At 46.4% G+C, this 20,603-nt stretch overlaps 2 protein-coding genes across 3 annotated transcripts in view; both read right to left on the reverse strand.

The window, feature by feature from the left end:
• Positions 1-4,791, reverse strand: part of LOC109881224 (kinesin-like protein KIF3A) — a 30,555-nt gene extending 25,764 nt beyond the window's left edge. Inside the window, exons 1-5 of one of the 2 annotated variants that reach the window (XM_031797354.1) lie at positions 4,555-4,791; positions 3,664-3,946; positions 2,031-2,175; positions 1,685-1,769; positions 721-826 (exon numbers count right to left, since the gene is read on the reverse strand). In XM_031797354.1, the coding sequence (XP_031653214.1) occupies positions 721-826; positions 1,685-1,769; positions 2,031-2,175; positions 3,664-3,946; positions 4,555-4,560 (625 nt within the window). In that variant the 5' untranslated portion in view covers positions 4,561-4,791. The remainder of the gene's footprint in view (positions 1-720; positions 827-1,684; positions 1,770-2,030; positions 2,176-3,663; positions 3,947-4,554) is intronic. The other variant, XM_031797353.1, reaches the window with a different exon arrangement.
• Positions 4,792-7,792: 3,001 nt separating this feature from the next.
• LOC109881226 (E3 ubiquitin-protein ligase SH3RF3-like) overlaps positions 7,793-20,603 on the reverse strand; it is a 32,962-nt gene continuing 20,151 nt past the window's right edge. The window contains exons 4-9 of the mRNA XM_031797355.1: positions 14,083-14,207; positions 13,489-13,659; positions 12,547-12,833; positions 11,883-12,325; positions 11,123-11,412; positions 7,793-8,314 (exon numbers count right to left, since the gene is read on the reverse strand). Of these exons, the coding sequence (XP_031653215.1) occupies positions 8,134-8,314; positions 11,123-11,412; positions 11,883-12,325; positions 12,547-12,833; positions 13,489-13,659; positions 14,083-14,207 (1,497 nt within the window). The 3' untranslated portion in view covers positions 7,793-8,133. The remainder of the gene's footprint in view (positions 8,315-11,122; positions 11,413-11,882; positions 12,326-12,546; positions 12,834-13,488; positions 13,660-14,082; positions 14,208-20,603) is intronic.

Here is a 20,603-nt window from a genome sequence, read left to right on the forward strand (position 1 = left end):
GCAATGATCGCCGAGATCTTGATTGAAAACAGCAGAAGTGTATTTGGAGGGCAAGTTAGTTAGGATGACATCTATGAGGGTGACGTGTTTACTGATTTGGGGTTGTACCTGGTAGGTTCATTGATAATTTGTGTGAGATTGAGGGCATCAAGCTTAGATTGTAGGATGGCCGGGGTGTTAAGCATGTCCCAGTTTAGGTCACCTAGTAGCACGAGCTCTGAAGAAAGATGGGGGGCAATCAATTCACTTTTCTTTTTTTTTTAACCTTTATTTAACTAGGAAAGTTAGTTAAGAACAAATTCTTATTTTCAATGACGGCCTAGGAACAGTGGGTTAAGTGCCTTGTTCAGAGGCAGAATGACATATATATATTTTTACCTTGTCAGCTCGAGGATTCGATCTTGCAAACTTTCGGTTACTAGTCAACATGCTCTAACCGCTAGGCTACCTGCCGCCGCGACATATGGTGTTGAGGGCACAGCTGGGGGCAGAGGGTGGTCTTATAGCAAGCGGCAACGGTGAGAGACTTGTTTCTGGAAAGGTTAATTTTTTAGAAGTAGAAGCTTGAATTGTTTGGGTACAGACCTGGATAGTAAGACAGAACCCTTGAGGTTAGAAATCTATTTTGTGAGGGGGGGGGGGTCTGACAAATGGTATATACTGTACGATCATGAATTCTAATGCTTAGAACTCTTATAAATGTTTTGTGTGAATCTTTACGGTTCTTGTGCCCCATTGTCATAATCCTGTCCATGTCATCAGCGTTGTTCACCACATAACCAGACAGGTCCTTGATGTAAACACCCACATCTGGCCTCTCCTTCACCTGGTGGTCACACAAACACAAATCAATGATATGAGTTAGGAGCCGGCAATACTCTCAAATTCCTCTTATACATTCATATCTTAAATTCCCTCCTGGCAACCAACAACGTTATCATGCTCATCTGTATTAGAAACTAAGAAGTGAATTATGAGAGGTTTAATCATCTATAGTTCCCTTAACAGAGAACATCCCAGTCATGTGCTATGTCCTGTTGTCTCCTTTCAGGAACCAATGACATTGATGTGTTATTGAGAAACCAATGGAGATTAGTTATGATAAGGAAATCATCTTCAATTCCCTTTCTGGGCCCCTAATATTGTGTAATGTCCCATTCTGTGCTTCTAGGCACCAACAACGTTATCATACTCATCTTTATCATTTGGTCACTGTGGTCTTATCTACAAATCTACAAAGCCACCGTGCTTCTACACCTGCATTGCTTGCTATTTGGGGTTTTAGGCTGGGTTTCTGTACAGCACTTTGAGACATCAGCTGATGTAAAAAAAAAAAAAAAGGATTTATACATTTGATTTGAAATCAAACCAATAAGCTACTACCTATGAAGCTAGCACCAGTGTTTAAATCAAACCAATAAGCTACTACCTATGAAGCTAGCACCAGTGTTTAAATCAAACCAATAAGCTACTACCTATGAAGCTAGCACCAGTGTTTAAATCAAACCAATAAGCTACTACCTATGAAGCTAGCACCAGTGTTAAAAAAAATATATATCTTTTTTTTGTATGGTTAATCTAATTAATGGGATAATGTTCTTCATATCTACAGCTGCTTCTTGCTAAATTAATGGGATGGTTTTTCTGAGAAGCATATCATCATATCATATGAAACATCTATAACCTCTAGCCTCTGCATCTGGTCCTTCCCCAGCAGGTCCCTCACTTCTTCATTGTAAATCTCCAGATAAGACACGCGAACTAAGAACCTGCGGATGAGAGGTAAGATACTTTTTTCAAATCAACCTCAAACTGAGAGACTGTCAGCAGCAAGCATGTCAAAAACAACGCCTGTCTTTTTTTCTTGTAGGCCTAAGCCTCTTCTGACTCCAACCAGTGTTGTGTGACTGAGGCCTTTTGCTCTCCTAGGGGCTGAAAATAATAAGTCAAGTCATAGCATGTTGCATCAAACAATTGCCTGGCAATGAACCAGTTCCGATTGTTTTGCCTGTTTGTGTTAATGTCCTTACCGAGTGTCGCCCTCTGCTTTGGCGATGTGGCCGAACACATGAGCAAAGGAGTTGGGGATTATTCCTCGGAGCTCTGGCACTGCCCTCACTCCCTCCATGGTGAACGTCTTTCCTGTCCCTGTCTGTCCGTACGCGAAGATGGTCCCTGGAGAAAACACAGGCTCAGTACTAAAACATTAAGAGGTGGTTTTCCCCGGCAGATGGAGCCGTGTCCTGTACTAAAAAAAACACGTTAAATGGAGAATTTCTACTACGCTTAATCTGTGTCCGCAAACCGCCCTTGATAGAGTCTCCTCCCATGCTTTTATTACAAGCAGGCTTGACTACTGTAATGCTCTCCTGTCTGGTCCAAGAAAGCCATTGGTCAACTGCAAAACCTACAGAATGCTGCAGCACGGCCACTGACCAAGACCAGATGTAGAGCACACATTACACCGGTTTTAAGGTCTCTGCACTAGTTGCTTGTGAGTTTAAGAATATTTTTTAAGATTATCCTATTGGTGTTTAAAATCAATCCAAAATGGTGCACCCCAATACATGTCAGACATGCTTGTAAGTTACGTACTGTTAGGCTCTATTACCAGAGACAGAACTCTACGGACATTGTCAAAGCTCAAACCAAGTTTATTCTTCCCAGAGGGTCAATACAGCCGCATTAGACAAAGACATGTTCCACCCGTGGTACTATACATACCCCACTTTGGGTGGAGTCTCCTCATCGCTAAACATTGCATCATTATTGCTAGTCAGGGAGCTGAGTGATATAGGCCTTAAGCGGTTCCTCCCCTTATCAATACCCAGCCCCTCCCAAACTTCATTATGGCACCCCTCATGGTCTCTTTTATAACTAATGATTAATTATAGTTAAAGCTCAGAAATCCAAACCTTCAGTACCCACTAGGTTCCTCAGGTCCTCTGGCCTCAAAGCTTAGGATCAAGAGGCATGGAGAGGCAGCCTTTAGTTACTATGCCCCCAGCCCTCTGTAATAGCCTACCAGAGAACCTGAGGGGAACCGAGAGGCATGGAGAGGCAGCCTTTAGTTACTATGCCCCCAGCCCTCTGTAATAGCCTGCCAGAGAACCTGAGGGGGACCGAGAGGCAGCCTTTAGTCACCATGCCCCCAGCCCTCTGTAATAGCCTGCCAGAGAACCTGAGGGGGACCGAGAGGCAGCCTTTAGTCACCATGCCCCCAGCCCTCTGTAATAGCCTGCCAGAGAACCTGAGGGGGACCGAGAGGCAGCCTTTAGTTACCATGCCCCCAGCCCTCTGTAATAGCCTGCCAGAGAACCTGAGGGGGACCGAGAGGCAGCCTTTAGTCACCATGCCCCCAGCCCTCTGTAATAGCCTGCCAGAGAACCTGAGGGGGGGCTGAAACTGTGGACACATTTAAAAGAGATCTTAAAAGACATATTTTTACCTTTGCTTTTCCTGTTTCAGTTTGTGTCAAACTTGTGTTTGTTTTGTAGTAAATATTTCATATTTTATTTCCATTGTTTTCCCCCCTGTAAAGCACATTGCACTGCATGTCTGAAATGTGCTGTAGGAATAACGCTTGATTTGAAGAAATGCAATTGTGTAGTTCTGAATGGTGTGTCAGCAACAGTGATCATTTCAAATCCTCTCTCCACTTACCATTGTAACCCTCCAATACTGAGTCTATGATGGGGCGGGCTGTCAGATTGTAAACGTCCAGCTGTTTGCTGTCTGGTCCGAACACGGTGTCAAATGTGAAGGTCTTGGGGGGTTCGTGGGTGGTCTCTAATTTGTTGACGGTTATGGTCCCTCGGTTCTCATCCACACTGACAGCCTGCTTGTGGCCCATACTTCTCTCCTTCTGGTTCAGCGGGCGACATCGCACAACCACTTTGACGTTGTCCATGACCTCCGGCTTGTCAGATTTGTCCATCTTATTGCTCTGCAAGGGAGGGAAATAACTATTCATGATGCCAGCCACCTAGTAGCTACATGACCTCCGAGCCGATGCCTCATGTAAATGCAAAATGAAAACATCGCTCATAGCTAACGTTAATAATCTCGCCACAGCAAAGGGAGACAAACTGGCTGGCTTGCTATAATGAATCCAATTAGCAAACGAACATTACCGTACAGCTAACGCTAGTTAAGATAGTTAGATAGCTAATTAAGTGTCAAGATAGTTGAAAGAGCTAACTGCTAGTTCAATGTATGGCCAATACTTGAGGGCACGTAGCTAATCTGCAATGTATTGCAAACTCTTGCTGTTGCCAAGCAAGCTAGCTAATATTAGCATGTTTAATAACCAGCTGCTGCATTTTTATGCACAACGAATAAAACTTAGTTAACACAGTAACTTGGCTAACATCATGCCCTTGCTGTATCCTGGTTGTAATGTATATGGCTGCATATCTATCAAATATAATGACACCGTCTAAAATAGGTTGAAAATAGCATTAGCTAGCTAGCTAAACTAACGCTAGCGTCATATCATTCGAGTGAAGGGAGGAACACCTCTGAAAAACAGCAGAATACAAAGGGCCCACTTACCGGCATTTTAAGACTTTAGTTTTGATGTTTAAAATTACATGAGACAATAGCAAACGCTTTTGGATGCTTTGATGGTAGTGTTTATCTTACAAAAATGATTTAGATGCCAACGCAGTGCCTAGTTCATCACTTGCCCATTTCCTCCGATGCTGATAAAATTGTCAAGCCTGATCGAATTGAGTCTGCGGCGGCGCAGTAGACTGGTGGGGAGGGGTAGTGTACAGTACATTAGAGGTGGCATCGCCATAGGTAGAGGTGAAAGGACTTAAAGCCAAATATATGTTGGCTTTAATGAACAACAATAATGTTTGTTGAAAAACGGGATGATATAGAGTAAAATGGAAAACAGAATAAGGGATCATGATCCATGCAACAGCCAATAAAATGAGTCTTTTAGCTACAACGTGTCATACATGATTTATTTTCAGCACTGACAAAGTAAAGAGCAGAGAAGTAGAATTTGTTAGAGGACACCTGTGCATGTTTTCTGAAGTCTTCAAAGTGCAGGACAGGACACATAGGTGTGCAGTTATTTAGCAAAATCAGGTTGAGAATGTAACAAACGCATGCTATAGTTGACAGAAGCATTGTTTACCACTATATGATCATCACTTTTGCATACATTTTGCCTCTGGTAAGAGGGCTGTTATTGTTTTCAAATCTATACTTTGTGGGCTTTGCAAAGGCACTGACTAGTGTATCGTAATAGCTCTTGAATAAAGAGAACACTAATTCTTTAAGCAAAACATTGGTCTGAGGTGGGTTTGTGCAACTGGGATTGGTAATAATAAATGTATACAGTAGGTCTATGCAACTCTCATGCTTCTGCACATCAACATATACACAAATATATCTCTGAACCTCATAGTTATCTAGTTTAAAACGGTCCAAAGAACATCAAAAAGAAAAAAAATACACTACATGACCAAGAGTATGTGGACACCTCACTCCAAAATGATGGGCATTAATATGGAGTTGGCCCCCCCCTTTGCTGCTATAACAGCCTCCACTCTTCTGGGAAGGCATTAATATGGAGTTGGTCCCCCCTTTGCTGCTACAACAGCCTCCACTCTTCTGGGAAGGCATTAATATGGAGTTGGTCCCCCCCTTTGCTGCTATAACAGCCTCCACTCTTCTGGGAAGTAATTAATATGGAGTTGGTCCCCCCTTTGCTGCTATAACAGCCTCCACTCTTCTGGGAAGTCATTAATATGGAGTTGGTCCCCCCTTTGCTGCTATAACAGCCTCCACTCTTACAGGAAGGCATTAATATGGAGTTGGTCCCCCCTTTGCTGCTATAACAGCCTCCACTCTTCTGGGAAGGCATTAATATGGAGTTGGTCCCCCCTTTGCTGCTATAACAGCCTCCACTCTTCTGGGAAGGCATTAATATGGAGTTGGTCCCCCCTTTGCTGCTATAACAGCCTCCACTCTTCTGGGAAGGCATTAATATGGAGTTGGTCCCCCCTTTGCTGCTATAACAGCCTCCACTCTTCTGGGAAGGCATTAATATGGAGTTGGTCCCCCCTTTGCTGCTATAACAGCCTCCACTCTCCTGGGAAGGCATTAATATGGAGTTGGTCCCCCCCTTTGCTGCTATAACAGCCTCCACTCTTCTGGGAAGGCATTAATATGGAGTTGGTCCCCCCTTTGCTGCTATAACAGCCTCCACTCTTCTGGGAAGGCATTCATATGGAGTTGGTCCCCCCTTTGCTGCTATAACAGCCTCCACTCTTCTGGGAAGGCATTAATATGGAGTTGGTCCCCCCTTTGCTGCTATAACAGCCTCCACTCTTCTGGGAAGGCATTAATATGGAGTTGGTCCCCCCTTTGCTGCTATAACAGCCTCCACTCTTCTGGGAAGTCATTAATATGGAGTTGGTCCCCCCTTTGCTGCTATAACAGCCTCCACTCTTCTGGGAAGTCATTAATATGGAGTTGGTCCCCCCTTTGCTGCTATAACAGCCTCCACTCTTCTGGGAAGTCATTAATATGGAGTTGGTCCCCCCCTTTGCTGCTATAACAGCCTCCACTCTTACAGGAAGGCATTAATATGGAGTTGGTCACCCCCTTTTCTGCTATAACAGCCTCCACTCTTCCGGGAAGTCATTAAAATGGAGTTGGTCCCCCCTTTGCTGCTATAACAGCCTCCACTCTTACGGAAAGACTTGCCACTAGATGTTGGAACATCGCTGCGGGGACTTGATTCCATTCAGTAACAAGAGCATTAGTGAGGTCGGACAGTGATGTTGGGCGATCAAGCCTGGCACGCAGTCGGCGTTCCAATTCATCCCAAACCCATTTCATGAAGCTCCCGACGAACAGTTGTTGTGCTGATGTTGCTTCCAGAGGCAGCTTGTAACTTGGTAGTGAGTGTTGTAACCGAGGACAGACGCGCATCAGCACTCGGCAATCCCGTTCTGTGAGCTTCTATGGCCTACCACTTCGCGGTTGGGCCGTTGTTGCTCCTAGACATTTCCACTTCACAATAACAGCACTTACAATTGACTGGAGAAGCTCTAGCAGGGCAGACATTTGACGAACAGACTTGTTGGAAAGGTGGAATCCTATGACGGTACCAAATATAAATTCACTGAGCTCTTCAGTAAGGCCATTCTACTGCCAATTTGTGTCTATGGAGATTGAATGGCTGTGTTATCAATTTTAAACACCTGTCACCAACAGGTGTGGCTCAGCCTCCAGTATTTATGCTGCAGTAGTTTATGTGTCGGGGGGCTAGGGTCAGTTTGTTATATCTGGAGTACTTCGGTGTCCTGTGTGAATCCTCTAATTCTCTCCTTCTCTCTTTCTTTCTCTCTCTCGGAGGACCTGAGCCCTAGGACCATGCCCCAGGATTACCTGACATGATGACTCCTTGCTGTCCCCAGTCCACCTGGCCGTGCTGCTGCTCCAGTTTCAACTGTTCTGCCTTATTATTATACGACCATGCTGATCATTTATGAACATTTGAACATCTTGGCCATGTTCTGTTATAATCTCCACCCGGCACAGCCAGAAGAGGACTGGCCACCCCACATAGCCTGGTTCCTCTCTAGGTTTCTTCCTAGGTTTTGGCCTTTCTAGGGAGTTTTTCCTAGCCACCGTGCTTCTACACCTGCATTGCTTGCTGTTTGGGGTTTTAGGCTGGGTTTCTGTACAGCACTTTGAGATATCAGCTGATGTACGAAGGGCTATATAAATAAATTTGATTTGATTTGAAACAGCCAAATCCACAACATTTGAAGGGGTGCCCACATACTTCATATATAGTCATTATATGGCAGTATAATATATTATTTTCAACACACAGATAAAACACACACACTTCCACAGTTTGGGCATCTCATTTGGCAGTGTCAACGTATGGAGATCCATAGAAATAGAATAGCTAGAATGGACATTGTTTTTCAAGTCAACTTTACATGATGGAGTGGCCAAATTGATTGTACCGGGGTGGGCCAGCAGCCATATTGAGTGTACTATCAAATTGTCGCGGTCTAGGGAGCTTTTCCGTGCTAGTCATTCTATTTCTATGTGAAAAACACACATATAATAATAACAACTAAACACTACAGGCAGTCAACTGAACCGGTCTAAGAACTGTAGAACACTGCTATGGAAGAGGCCCGTGTGGCCACTGCTCTCCTGGGTGAGCAGAACCCGGCCGTCGGGCCGATGTCTGTGGAGCAGGACAGGCTCACCCTGCATCAGGCTCATCTCTGACTCCGTCTGGGCCTGGTACGACACCGCTACTCTGTGTCTGAGGGAGGATAGAGAAAGGTTCATGAGTGGAATTGAGAAAGAGATTTTCCATCTAACACATAACATAATAGATGCCATTTAGCAGACGCTTTTATTCAAAGAGACTTGCAGTCATGCATGTATACATTTTACGTATGGGGGGGCCCCAGCGGGAATCAAACTCAAATCAAATGAAATGTTATTTGTCACCGAATACAACAGATAGACCTTACAGTGAAATGTGTACTTACAAGCCATTAACCAACATTGTGGTTTTTAGAAAAATAAGTGTTAAGAAAGTATTTAAAAAATAAACTTAGGTTAAAAAAAATAAAAAATAAAAAATGAAAGAAATAATTAAAGAGTAACAATAACATAACAGTAACAGAGGGTGCCGGTACAGAGTCAATGTGCGGGGGAACATGTTAGTCGAGGTAATTGAGGTAATAATGTACATGTAGGTCGAAGTAAAGTGACTATGCATGGATAATAAACAGAGTAGCAGCAGTGTGAAAATGGGGTTGGGGGGGGGGGTCAACGCAAATAGTCTGAGTAGCCATTTGATTAGTTGTTCAGGAGTCTTATGGCTTGTGGGTAGAAGCTGTTAAGAAGCCTTTCGGACCTAGACTTGCCATGCGGTAGCAGAGAGAAAAGTCTATGACTAGAATGACTAGAGTCTTTGGCAATATTTAGTGCCTTCCTCTGACACCGCCTGGTATAAAGGCCCTGGATGGCAGGAAGCTTGGCCCCAGTGATGTACTGGGCCATACGCACAACCCTCTGTAGTGCCTTGCGGTCAGTAGGCCGAGCAGTTTTTATTTTTATTTTTATTTCACCTTTATTTAACCAGGTAGGCTAGTTGAGAACACCTTTATTTAACCAGGTAGGCTAGTTGAGAACACCTTTATTTAACCAGGTAGGCTAGTTGAGAACACCTTTATTTAACCAGGTAGGCTAGTTGAGAACACCTTTATTTAACCAGGTAGGCTAGTTGAGAACAAGTTCTCATTTGCAACTGCGACCTGGCCAAGATAAAGCATAGCAGTGTGAGCATACAACAAAGAGTTACACATGGAGTAAACAATTAACAAGTCAATAACACAGTAGAAAACAAAGGGGGGGTCTATATACAATGTGTGCAAAAGGCATGAGGAGGTAGGCAAATAATTACAATTTTGCAGATTAACACTGGAGTGATAAAAGATCAGATGGTCATGTACAGGTAGAGATATTGGTGTGCAGAAGAGCAGAAAAGTAAATAAATAAAAACAGTATGGGGATGAGGTAGGTGAAAAGGGTGGGCGATTTACCAATAGACTATGTACAGCTGCAGCGATCGGTTAGCTGCTCAGATAGCTGATGTTTGAAGTTGGTGAGGGAGATAAGTCTCCAACTTCAGCGATTTTTGCAATTCGTTCCAGTCACAGGCAGCAGAGTACTGGAACGAAAGGCGGCCAAATGAGGTGTTGGCTTTAGGGATGATCAGTGAGATACACCTGCTGGAGCGCGTGCTACGGATGGGTGTTGCCATCGTGACCAGTGAGCTGAGATAAGGCGGATCTTTACCTAGCATAGACTTGTAGATGACCTGGAGCCAGTGGGTCTGGCGACGAATATGTAGCGAGGGCCAGCCGACTAGAGCATACAAGTCGCAGTGGTGGGTGGTATAAGGTGCTTTAGTGACAAAACGGATGGCACTGTGATAGACTGCATCCAGTTTGCTGAGTAGAGTGTTGGAAGCCATTTTGTAGATGACATCGTCGAAGTCGAGGATCGGTAGGATAGTCAGTTTTACTAGGGTAAGCTTGGCGGCTTGAGTGAAGGAGGCTTTGTTGCGGAATAGAAAGCCGACTCTTGATTTGATTTTCGATTGGAGATGTTTGATATGAGTCTGGAAGGAGAGTTTGCAGTCTAGCCAGACACCTAGGTACTTATAGACGTCCACATATTCTAGGTCGGAACCATCCAGGGTGGTGATGCTAGTCGGGCATGCAGGTGCAGGCAGCGACCGGTTGAAAAGCATGCATTTGGTTTTACTAGCGTTTAAGAGCAGTTGGAGGCCACGGAAGGAGTGTTGTATGGCATTGAAGCTTGTTTGGAGGTTAGATAGCACAGTGTCCAAAGAGAGACACTGCCATACCAGGCGGTGATGCAACAAGTCAGGATGCTCTCGATGGTGCAGCTGTATAACTTTTTGAGGACCAATGCCAAATCTTTTCAGTCTCCTGAGGGTGAAAAGGCGTTGTCGTGCCCTCTTCATGACGGTCTTGGTGTGTTTGGACCATGATAGTTTGTTGGTGATGTGGACACCAAGGAACTTGAAGCTCTCAACCCACTCCACTACAGCCCAGTCGATGAGAACGGGGGTGTGCTCGGCCCTCCTTTTCCTGTAGTCCACGATCATCTCCTGTCTTGATCATGTTGAGGGAGAGGTTGCTATCCTGACACCACACTACCAGATCTCAGCCTATAGGGAGGAGGTCAGTCTCATCTGTTGGTGATCAGGCCTACCACTGTTGTGTCGTCAGCAAACTTAATGATGGTGTTGGAGTCGTGGTTGACCATGCAGTTATGGGTGAACAGGAGGAACTAACGACCCTTGGCGATGCAAGCGAGCAACAGAGGACCACCATCACATTCAGAATACAGAAATCCTACTTCCTGAAGCAAGACACTAAGCAGGTCAGCTTGTGAAAGAGGTGATGCTTGTTACCCTCATCACAGATCACAGCTGCCCCCATAACCATTACAATGTCAACATTGGTATATCTATCTCCCTTTCTTGTAGAATTGATGTGTACTGTAATTTGAGTGAAACTCACTGTACCTGCTAGGGCTGCTGGACACTGATGGTGCTGATGATGTAGGTTTCTGATTGGATGTCAAAACATCTGAGGGGTTTGTCTCCAGACCTTTCCTAAGAACAGGAGCCTTGCCTTCTTTCAGGATGATCCCAGGCCCATCTCGCCCCAGTGTGAGTGATGGAGCCCAGACCTCCAGGGGAGGGGGACCAGGCCGGGTACTGGAGGGAGGCTGGCTACCCGAGGGCAGGGAGGTGGTCCTGGGCCGTGGTGGAGGGGAATCAGGCTGGGTCAGGAACCGCACTGACTTAGTGGGCTGAGGGATACAACACACAAAAAATGTTGGCATTATGATACAGTAGTGGAATAGGAATAAAGATGATTGATGCTGGATATAGAAGACAGTGGCAGTCAGCATTTGCTACGTGAAAGAGTTCATGTTAAGAGAAAATTTCACAATAAAGACAATCTGAAATAGAAGTCAAAGTAGACATGAAGTCAGTCAACTATCCCTCCAAGCTACTTTTACATTTACTTAGTATATTTTTTTATTTAACCTTTATTTAACTAGGCAAGCCAGTTAAGAACAATTCTTATTTACAATGATGGCCTACACCGGTCAAACCCAGACGATGCTGCGCCAACTGTGCGCCGCCCAACCATGGCCGGTTATGATACAGCCTGTAATCGAACCAGGGTGTCCATAGTGACGCCTCAAGTACTGAGATGCAGTGCCTTAGACCGCTGCGCCACTACTTAATAATACCTAGACGGCAGGTGTGTTACCTTCTCTGTGTTGTTCTTGAGGGCGTCTGGTCTCACTAGGATGGAGTTGATGGACTGCTGACCATTCGATGCTGCTTGCCTTGTCTCCAACACCTGCCTATCAAACACCTCTCTGGCAGCAGTGTCCCTGTCCTTCATAAAACCACCACTAGAGGGCACGGGTCCCTCAGACATCCAGGCCAGAGATCTGTTGTGATTGGGCAGGATGCTCATGTGTTGTTTCTTCCTGAGCAGAGCAGGGGAGTAGCCAGGGGCCTGGATATGGCTAAAGTTCTGGCTGTGAGAATGGGACTGAGAATGGGGCTGAAGGCCTGAGGTGGCGCTGGTAGTGTGGGGGTAGTGGTTACAGCGCTGGGATGAGCTCTGACTGTGGGTCTGGGTCTGAAGGGCTGAGCTGGAAGAGATGGTGGTGTGGGGGTAGTGGTTTCCCCGCTGAGATGAGCCTGAGGGGACATTGAAATCACTCAAAATGGATCCTTGTCAAATCAATCTAATTTCCACTGCACTGTTCTGGGTTCCATATTGTGATTATCAGACATATACAAACTAGAACAGAGAAGTCTTTACAGGTTTACTATCGGACTTAAATACTGCATAATGTTAGGATAATAACCAACCATTGAAAATGGAACTTTGCTGAGTTACGAACTTCCGCCACTCTCACCTCTGTGTGAACTATGGAAGACCCTCCTCACTGTGTCCCATCCCTCCGAGCCCACCCCGTGCCGGGACTTCCTGGTGGCGCCGCCTGATGACGTCACAGGCTGCGTGGCCATGGAGGCGGACTGCAGCGGAACCCGTTGTCCCGTAGAATAGGTCGTTTCATCGGAGTTGACCCTGTGGAGAGCTAGAACCACCGCTGGGGTCTTGGAGGACGAGGAGGTTCTTCTTCCAGGAACTGTACCGGGGCCTGCCGTCACTGCCTTGGACTCCAAGAGCCTGGCAGAGGTTCTGTGGCGGACAGGAAATAGATAGATATTGCTGTCAAAATCAATAAATGAGGTGTCCATGACACAAATGAAAGTCAAAGAGATGGAACCACAGTGAGAAAGTGGTCAATAATGACACACACATTGTCTAACAGAAAGGCTGATCCTCTCAATGATTATATAAAACCACAACATTACAATCCCAATAACAATTGCCACTTGTTTCTCACGGTCCGCCTAATGAAACCGGTAGAAATAGATCTCCCACTTACCTGAGGACAGGTGTGACGTAGTTGCCGGGGAGGATGCCCACTTACCTGAGGACAGGTGTGACGTATTTGCCGGGCAGGATGCCCACTTACCTGAGGACAGGTGTGACGTAGTTGCCGGGGAGGATGCCCACTTACCTGAGGACAGGGGTGACGTAGTTGCCGGGCAGAATGCCCACTTACCTGAGGACAGGTGTGACGTAGTTGCCGGGGAGGATGCCCACTTACCTGAGGACAGGGGTGACGTAGTTGCCGGGGAGGATGCCCACTTACCTGAGGACAGGTGTGACGTAGTTGCCGGGGAGGATGCCCACTTACCTGAGGACAGGGGTGACGTAGTTGCCGGGCAGAATGCCCACTTACCTGAGGACAGGTGTGACGTAGTTGCCGGGGAGGATGCCCACTTACCTGAGGACAGGTGTGACGTAGTTGCCGGGCAGAATGCCCACTTTGCCCGTCCGTAGAGAGAGGCCTCGGAGCCAGCCCTCCTTAAACTTCCCATACACCCCCACCATCTCCCCCTTCCTCAGCTCTAGTTCCTCAGAACGACAGGGCTTGTAGGAGTACAGAGCAGCACACCTGAAGGACAGATTACATGTTAACACAATCTCACATAGATGACAAATTCTCTATCATCACTTGTGCTTCTACATCTGCACTGGTTGCTGTTTGGGGTTTTAGGCTGGGTTTCTGTATGGCACTTTGTGACACCGGCTGATGTTACTCAGTGTTACTCCAGTGTTATTCACAACGCTGATGGAGTCCCTAGGTGGCGGACTGCTTGGTGTCAGCGGAGGTTGTTACTACCATGTTACTACTATGTTACCCCAATGTTTCTCTGCTGTGTAGAGCACACATTGGTGTCAGCGGAGGCTGTTACTACCATGTTACTACTATGTTACCCCAATGTTTCTCTGCTGTGTAGAGCACACATTGGTGTCAGCGGAGGCTGCTACTCATGTTACTACAAAGCTATTACTATGTTACTAACATGTTACTCACACACTGATGGAGAGCTGCTGAGTGGAGGACTGTTTGGTGTCCGAGGAGACGGAGGAGGACTGGGGGTTGATCAGAGCCATGGTGATGGTGGGAGGAGCTTCACCACTACTCATCTTCCTCACGCCCTATAGATAGAGAGGAGGAGGAAGACCAGGATGTAAATATGTATACTGCCATAGAGTGTTCTTCCTCTCACCCCTATATAGAAAGGAAGACCAAGATATCAAACAGTAAAGTCGGAGATGATATCATGTAAACTGACCTGTTAAAGACCGAGTAAGAATAAGATATTCTCATGTTAAATGTGAAAGGACATTTACGTGGTATCAATGAGGAATAAAGCAGACAAAGAAGGAATGCTAGAAAGAGATGTGAGAGAAAAAAAAACAGGAAGATATATGGACTTAAACCTGTTTGATTTAAAATAAGGATATGAATTAAGCTAATATGGGAATTCCCTTTGAATTCAATCACTCTGACAGCATCCTTAGAGTGTTGGGCCAGTAACCAGCAGGTAGCCTAGTGGTTAGAGCGCAGGGCCAGTAACCAGCAGGTAGCCTAGTGGTTAGAGCGCAGGGCCAGTAACCAGCAGGTAGCCTAGTGGTTAGAGCGCAGGGCCAGTAACCAGCAGGTAGCCTAGTGGTTAGAGCGCAGGGCCAGTAACCAGCAGGTAGCCTAGTGGTTAGAGCGCAGGGCCAGTAACCAGCAGGTAGCCTAGTGGTTAGAGCGCAGGGCCAGTAACCAGCAGGTAGCCTAGGGGTTAGAGCGCAGGGCCAGTAACCAGCAGGTAGCCTAGGGGTTAGAGCGCAGGGCCAGTAACCAGCAGGTAGCCTAGGGGTTAGAGCGCAGGGCCAGTAACCAGCAGGTAGCCTAGGGGTTAGAGCGCAGGGCCAGTAACCAGCAGGTAGCCTAGGGGTTAGAGCGCAGGGCCAGTAACCAGCAGGTAGCCTAGGGGTTAGAGCGCAGGGCCAGTAACCAGCAGGTAGCCTAGGGGTTAGAGCGCAGGGCCAGTAACCAGCAGGTAGCCTAGGGGTTAGAGCGCAGGGCCAGTAACCAGCAGGTAGCCTAGGGGTTAGAGCGCAGGGCCAGTAACCAGCAGGTAGCCTAGGGGTTAGAGCGCAGGGCCAGTAACCAGCAGGTAGCCTAGGGGTTAGAGCGCAGGGCCAGTAACCAGCAGGTAGCCTAGGGGTTAGAGCGCAGGGCCAGTAACCAGCAGGTAGCCTAGTGGTTAGAGCGCAGGGCCAGTAACCAGCAGGTAGCCTAGTGGTTAGAGCGCAGGGCCAGTAACCAGCAGGTAGCCTAGTGGTTAGAGCGCAGGGCCAGTAACCAGCAGGTAGCCTAGTGGTTAGAGCGCAGGGCCAGTAACCAGCAGGTAGCCTAGTGGTTAGAGCGCAGGGCCAGTAACCAGCAGGTAGCCTAGTGGTTAGAGCGCAGGGCCAGTAACCAGCAGGTAGCCTAGTGGTTAGAGCGCAGGGCCAGTAACCAGCAGGTAGCCTAGTGGTTAGAGCGCAGGGCCAGTAACCAGCAGGTAGCCTAGTGGTTAGAGCGCAGGGCCAATAACCAGCAGGTAGCCTAGTGGTTAGAGCGCAGGGCCAGTAACCAGCAGGTAGCCTAGTGGTTAGAGCGCAGGGCCAGTAACCAGCAGGTAGCCTAGTGGTTAGAGCGCAGGGCCAGTAACCAGCAGGTAGCCTAGTGGTTAGAGCGCAGGGCCAGTAACCAGCAGGTAGCCTAGTGGTTAGAGCGCAGGGCCAGTAACCAGCAGGTAGCCTAGTGGTTAGAGCGCAGGGCCAGTAACCAGCAGGTAGCCTAGTGGTTAGAGCGCAGGGCCAGTAACCAGCAGGTAGCCTAGTGGTTAGAGCGCAGGGCCAGTAACCAGCAGGTAGCCTAGTGGTTAGAGCGCAGGGCCAGTAACCAGCAGGTAGCCTAGTGGTTAGAGCGCAGGGCCAGTAACCAGCAGGTAGCCTAGTGGTTAGAGTGCAGGGCCAGTAACCAGCAGGTAGCCTAGTGGTTAGAGCGCAGGGCCAGTAACCAAAAGGTTGCTGGATCGAATCCCCAAGCTGACAAGGTAAAAAAAATCTGTTCTGCCCCCCTGAGCAAGGCAGTTAACCCACTGTTCCCCGGGCGCCGAAGACGTGGATGTGATGAGGGGGTTGGTTTAAATACGGAAGACACATTTGAGTTGAAGGCATTCAGTTGTACAACTGCCCCCTTTCCCTTTAAACAAAACATCCAGCTGTTTGCCCTTGGATGAAGAAATACAGTCTGCTTTGGCTACTTCTTCTTTGCAAGCATGTCATGCAGGAGACTGTGGCTGATTTTGTAGCTACTGTATAGCAGGGTCCCAAATGACTTCCTGTTTCCTACATAGGGCACAACTTTTGATCAGAACCGTGTGTGTGTGTGTGTGTGTGTGTGTGTGTGTGTATTACACAGGCTGTTTTCACAATAACCAGAGAGAGAGTTGTTATCCCTCAAACACCCGGAGGGTAACACTACCGCTTTCATAATGTTGTCTAGCACCATGTATTAAACTGGTCCATGTCTGATTGATGGACGGTTTCACAATCTCAATTATTAAAATGAATGTCCTGCCTCCTATCACCTTGATGACGTCCATGCTACCACTGCCTCCTCCTATAGATTCCTGGTCTAAACTGGACTCTGCCATAAAGAAGTTCATTTGTGGGAGAATGAGACCACAGATTAAATATGCAACACTAACGAAGAACAAAAGCATAAGGTGAACTTGCAGTTAGTTCCAAACCTGACATTTTAACACCCATCATTCCAAATGAATTTCCTGAAGCCCTGGTTGAACCCAGATGGCTTCTGTTCCTTGGCGTGCTATAGGAGAGTCAATAGTTTCTCCAATAAGATTTCAATATTTATTATTATTTTAATTGACTCTTTAAAAAAAGTGCATTATTGTTTGGATCCATTATAGCATACTCAGTAAACGTGTGGAAAGCTACAGAGAAGCAGATGAGATCTCGATCTCAATTCATACTCTCCAATATGGCGTATGTGAGCGGACCAAGTAATTGGGCGTCACTCTAAAGCGGGAAGGTGGAATAAACGAGTCAGGAGTAGGTTTTCTTGATTGAACACAGTTCTCTACTGAGGGCATTTGGTCAACACAAACACTCCAACATAATCAATGAACATCTTCCAAGGAAAAACATACATCTTCTCCAGATGAAACAGGAACACAATACGATCATCTTTAAACTACAACAAAAGTCACAGGATTGTCACCGTCTTAGTGCTTCTTCCCGGATAGCTCCTCTCTTCTCGGTGGCCATTCTTAGTGCTTCTTCCCGGATAGCTCCTCTCTTCTCGGTGGCCATTCTTAGTGGTTCTTCATGGATAGCTCCTCTCTTCTCGGTGGCCATTCTTAGTGCTTCTTCCTGGATAGCTCCTCTCTTCTCGGTGGCCATTCTTAGTGTTTCTTCCTGGATAGCTCCTCTGTCTCGGTGGCCATCTCCCAGAGATAGTTTTCCCCCTCTCTCTGCTGGTTCCATTCTCTCTCTTATAGGGGAAGGAGAGTATGTCATTAGTACCGTCAGCTGTGCTTAATTGCCTCTGGTTACCTTGTCTCCCATGCCTTGTTGGGCTACTATCCGTGAGCCCAGCCTGCCCTCTGGTGGTCCTTCCACACATAATAAAGAATTCTTAGCGCGTAAGAAACTATTTATATCAGATCCTTGGTCTAAGAAGGGTATTTATACTTCTTTCAAAGACATATTCAATGTGAATAGACTCCTCAGTTTCCAGGAAATCTGCCAGTGTTGTAATGTCCCATGTTCATCATTTAGTCTTCACCTTCAACTCTGTCTGTCCACACCAGCCTATGGGGTCCCCTGGGGAGCAGAGCTAGCAGTACACCCATTGGTCAAACTTCTAACGGACAGACGCCACTCAAAAGGAGTTGTTTCTGACATCTGCAGTCGGTTAATTCTAGCAGCACAAAAACCATGAACTCTATCCACTCTATTGGAAAAAGATTTTACACTTGCTGACAGACAAATACATTGGGAGACGGTACGGGGGGAAACATGTTGGATCATCTAGAAATCCATCTAAAAAATCACTTAAAAAAAGACATCACATGGTATTAATCCATCACCATTGATTTCTGGGGCCCTTGGCATTTTTCAGCCTGTCCTGTGGAAATGCCCAGGGGGGGGGGGGGGGGGGTTGATTTCTGGGGCCCTTGGCATTTTTCAGCCTGTCCTGTGGAAATGCCCAGGGGGGGGGTTGAATTCTGGGGGAAAGTCAACAATGTAACGTCTATACTTATAGATAAATGAATGCCATTATGTCCAACCTGTTTGTAAGCTTTTAAATTATATCCATCTCAACCATTTATCTTTCCCAGTGATGACGACATGGCCGTCTCATAGTGTCGTACGCAAAACGGGTCAACTTTCAGCACCTTCACCTCTGGAATATTTTGGCATTCAGGTCAACAACAAAAAGTAACTTTTCAGCACTTCTACAAATGGGAAAATATGTATGGATAGTTTGGTTCAAATCAAAAAAGGTGATTTACCCCATACTGTAGATACCAGGGGAGGAAGTAGCAGGCGTGTGGCCCAAATGGTACCCTATTCCCTATATAATGCACTACTTGTCAAAAGTAGTGCACTATATAGGGAGCCATTTGGGCCTCACTCTCAGTGTTTGGTAAAAGTCAATGTAATTGTTATTTCATGATGGGAACAGCAAAAAAATGCTGATGCTGATGCTCTTAGCCAGCAGAGCTCCTTTCTGCCCTCAACTAGTCTCTTCACTATGCATTTAGATTAATTTCCTATGAAATGCAGTAATGAGGAACTCTGAACAAGACACAGTGTGCCTAGTCTGCCTACCGCGCTACAGAACGGACCTTTTAACTAGAAATCTCTGCTTCAATAGAACTACAGAGAGCTGAACAGGTCTGTGAGTCAGTACTGATGCAGGTTTAGTGTGGCTCTAGTCTGAGGTGTGTCTGTGAGTCAGTACTGATGCAGGTTTAGTGTGGCTCTAGTCTGAGGTGTGTCTGTGAGTCAGTACTGATGCAGGTTTAGTGTGGCTCTAGTCTGAGGTGTGTCTGTGAGTCAGTACTGATGCAGGTTTAGTGTGGCTCTAGTCTGAGGTGTGTCTGTGAGTCAGTACTGATGCAGGTTTAGTGTGGCTCTAGTCTGAGGTGTGTCTGTGAGTCAGTACTGATGCAGGTTTAGTGTGGCTCTAGTCTGAGGTGTGTCTGAGTCAGTACTGACAACCTGAAGTGAGTCTCCCAACAGGTCAGACCACAGCCTTCAGGATAATGACCCTTCATTACATAACCAAGCCACTCAAAATAGAGGGTGACTCATTTGCAGAGGCGTTTTATGTGTGCCTCACGCTATTAACAACATTAAATATTCTCATTGCGTTGCCTAGGAGTCTACGGTAATCTCAGAGTGTGTGTGTTGGCATTACGGTGAAACCGTCCAGCAATCAGACATGGACCAGTTTAATACATGGTGCTAGACAACATTATGAAAGCGGTAGTGTTACCCTCCGGGTGTTTGAGGGGTAACAACTCTCTCTCTGGTTATTGTGAAAACAGCCTGTGTAATACACACACACACACACACACACACACACACACACACACACACACACACACACACACACACACACGGTTCTGATCAAAAGTTGTGCCCTATGTAGGAAACAGGAAGTCATTTGGGACCCTGCTATACAGTAGCTACAAAATCAGCCACAGTCTCCTGCATGACATGCACTTTGCAATGTAAAAAGCAATGCTATGAGGCAGAAGTAACGTGACACCAGGTGAGCATCCCATGGCATATCCTGGAGATATGCTGCTGTTGTTTAAGAGGATTCTGGAAGGGTGAATGGTGACAGTTCATCACAGTTCCACCATCCAGGGAATAGGGTAGACAGCAGAGAGAGCTATCTATTTAGGCTCTTCTTTAGAAACACTTGAAAGGTTGACAATTAGTTCATGGATGCAAACAAATGGTACCCTATATAATCTCCACATAGTGCACTACTTTAGACCAGAGCCCCCCTACATAGTGCACTACTTTTGGAACTGGCTGTTCTAACCAGGATGTCAACAACATCACTTCAGACTCTACAAACTGGCTGTTCTGACCAGGATGTCAACAACATCACTTCAGACTCTACAAACGGGCTGTTCTGACCAGGATGTCAACAACATCGCTTCAGACTCTACAAACTGGCTGTTATAACCAGGATGTCAACAACATCACTTCAGAATCTAGGAACCGGCTGTTCTGACCAGGATGTCAACAACATCACTTCAGACTCTACAAACGGGCTGTTCTGACCAGGATGTCAACAACATCGCTTCAGACTCTACAAACTGGCTGTTATAACCAGGATGTCAACATCATCACTTCAGAATCTAGGAACCGGCTGTTCTGACCAGGATGCCAACAACATCACTTCAGACTCTACAAACTGGCTGTTCTGACCAGGATGCCAACAACATCACTTCAGACTCT

Source organism: Oncorhynchus kisutch, linkage group LG19 (assembly GCF_002021735.2).
Source record: "Oncorhynchus kisutch isolate 150728-3 linkage group LG19, Okis_V2, whole genome shotgun sequence".
Taxonomy (NCBI): Eukaryota; Metazoa; Chordata; class Actinopteri; order Salmoniformes; family Salmonidae; genus Oncorhynchus; species Oncorhynchus kisutch.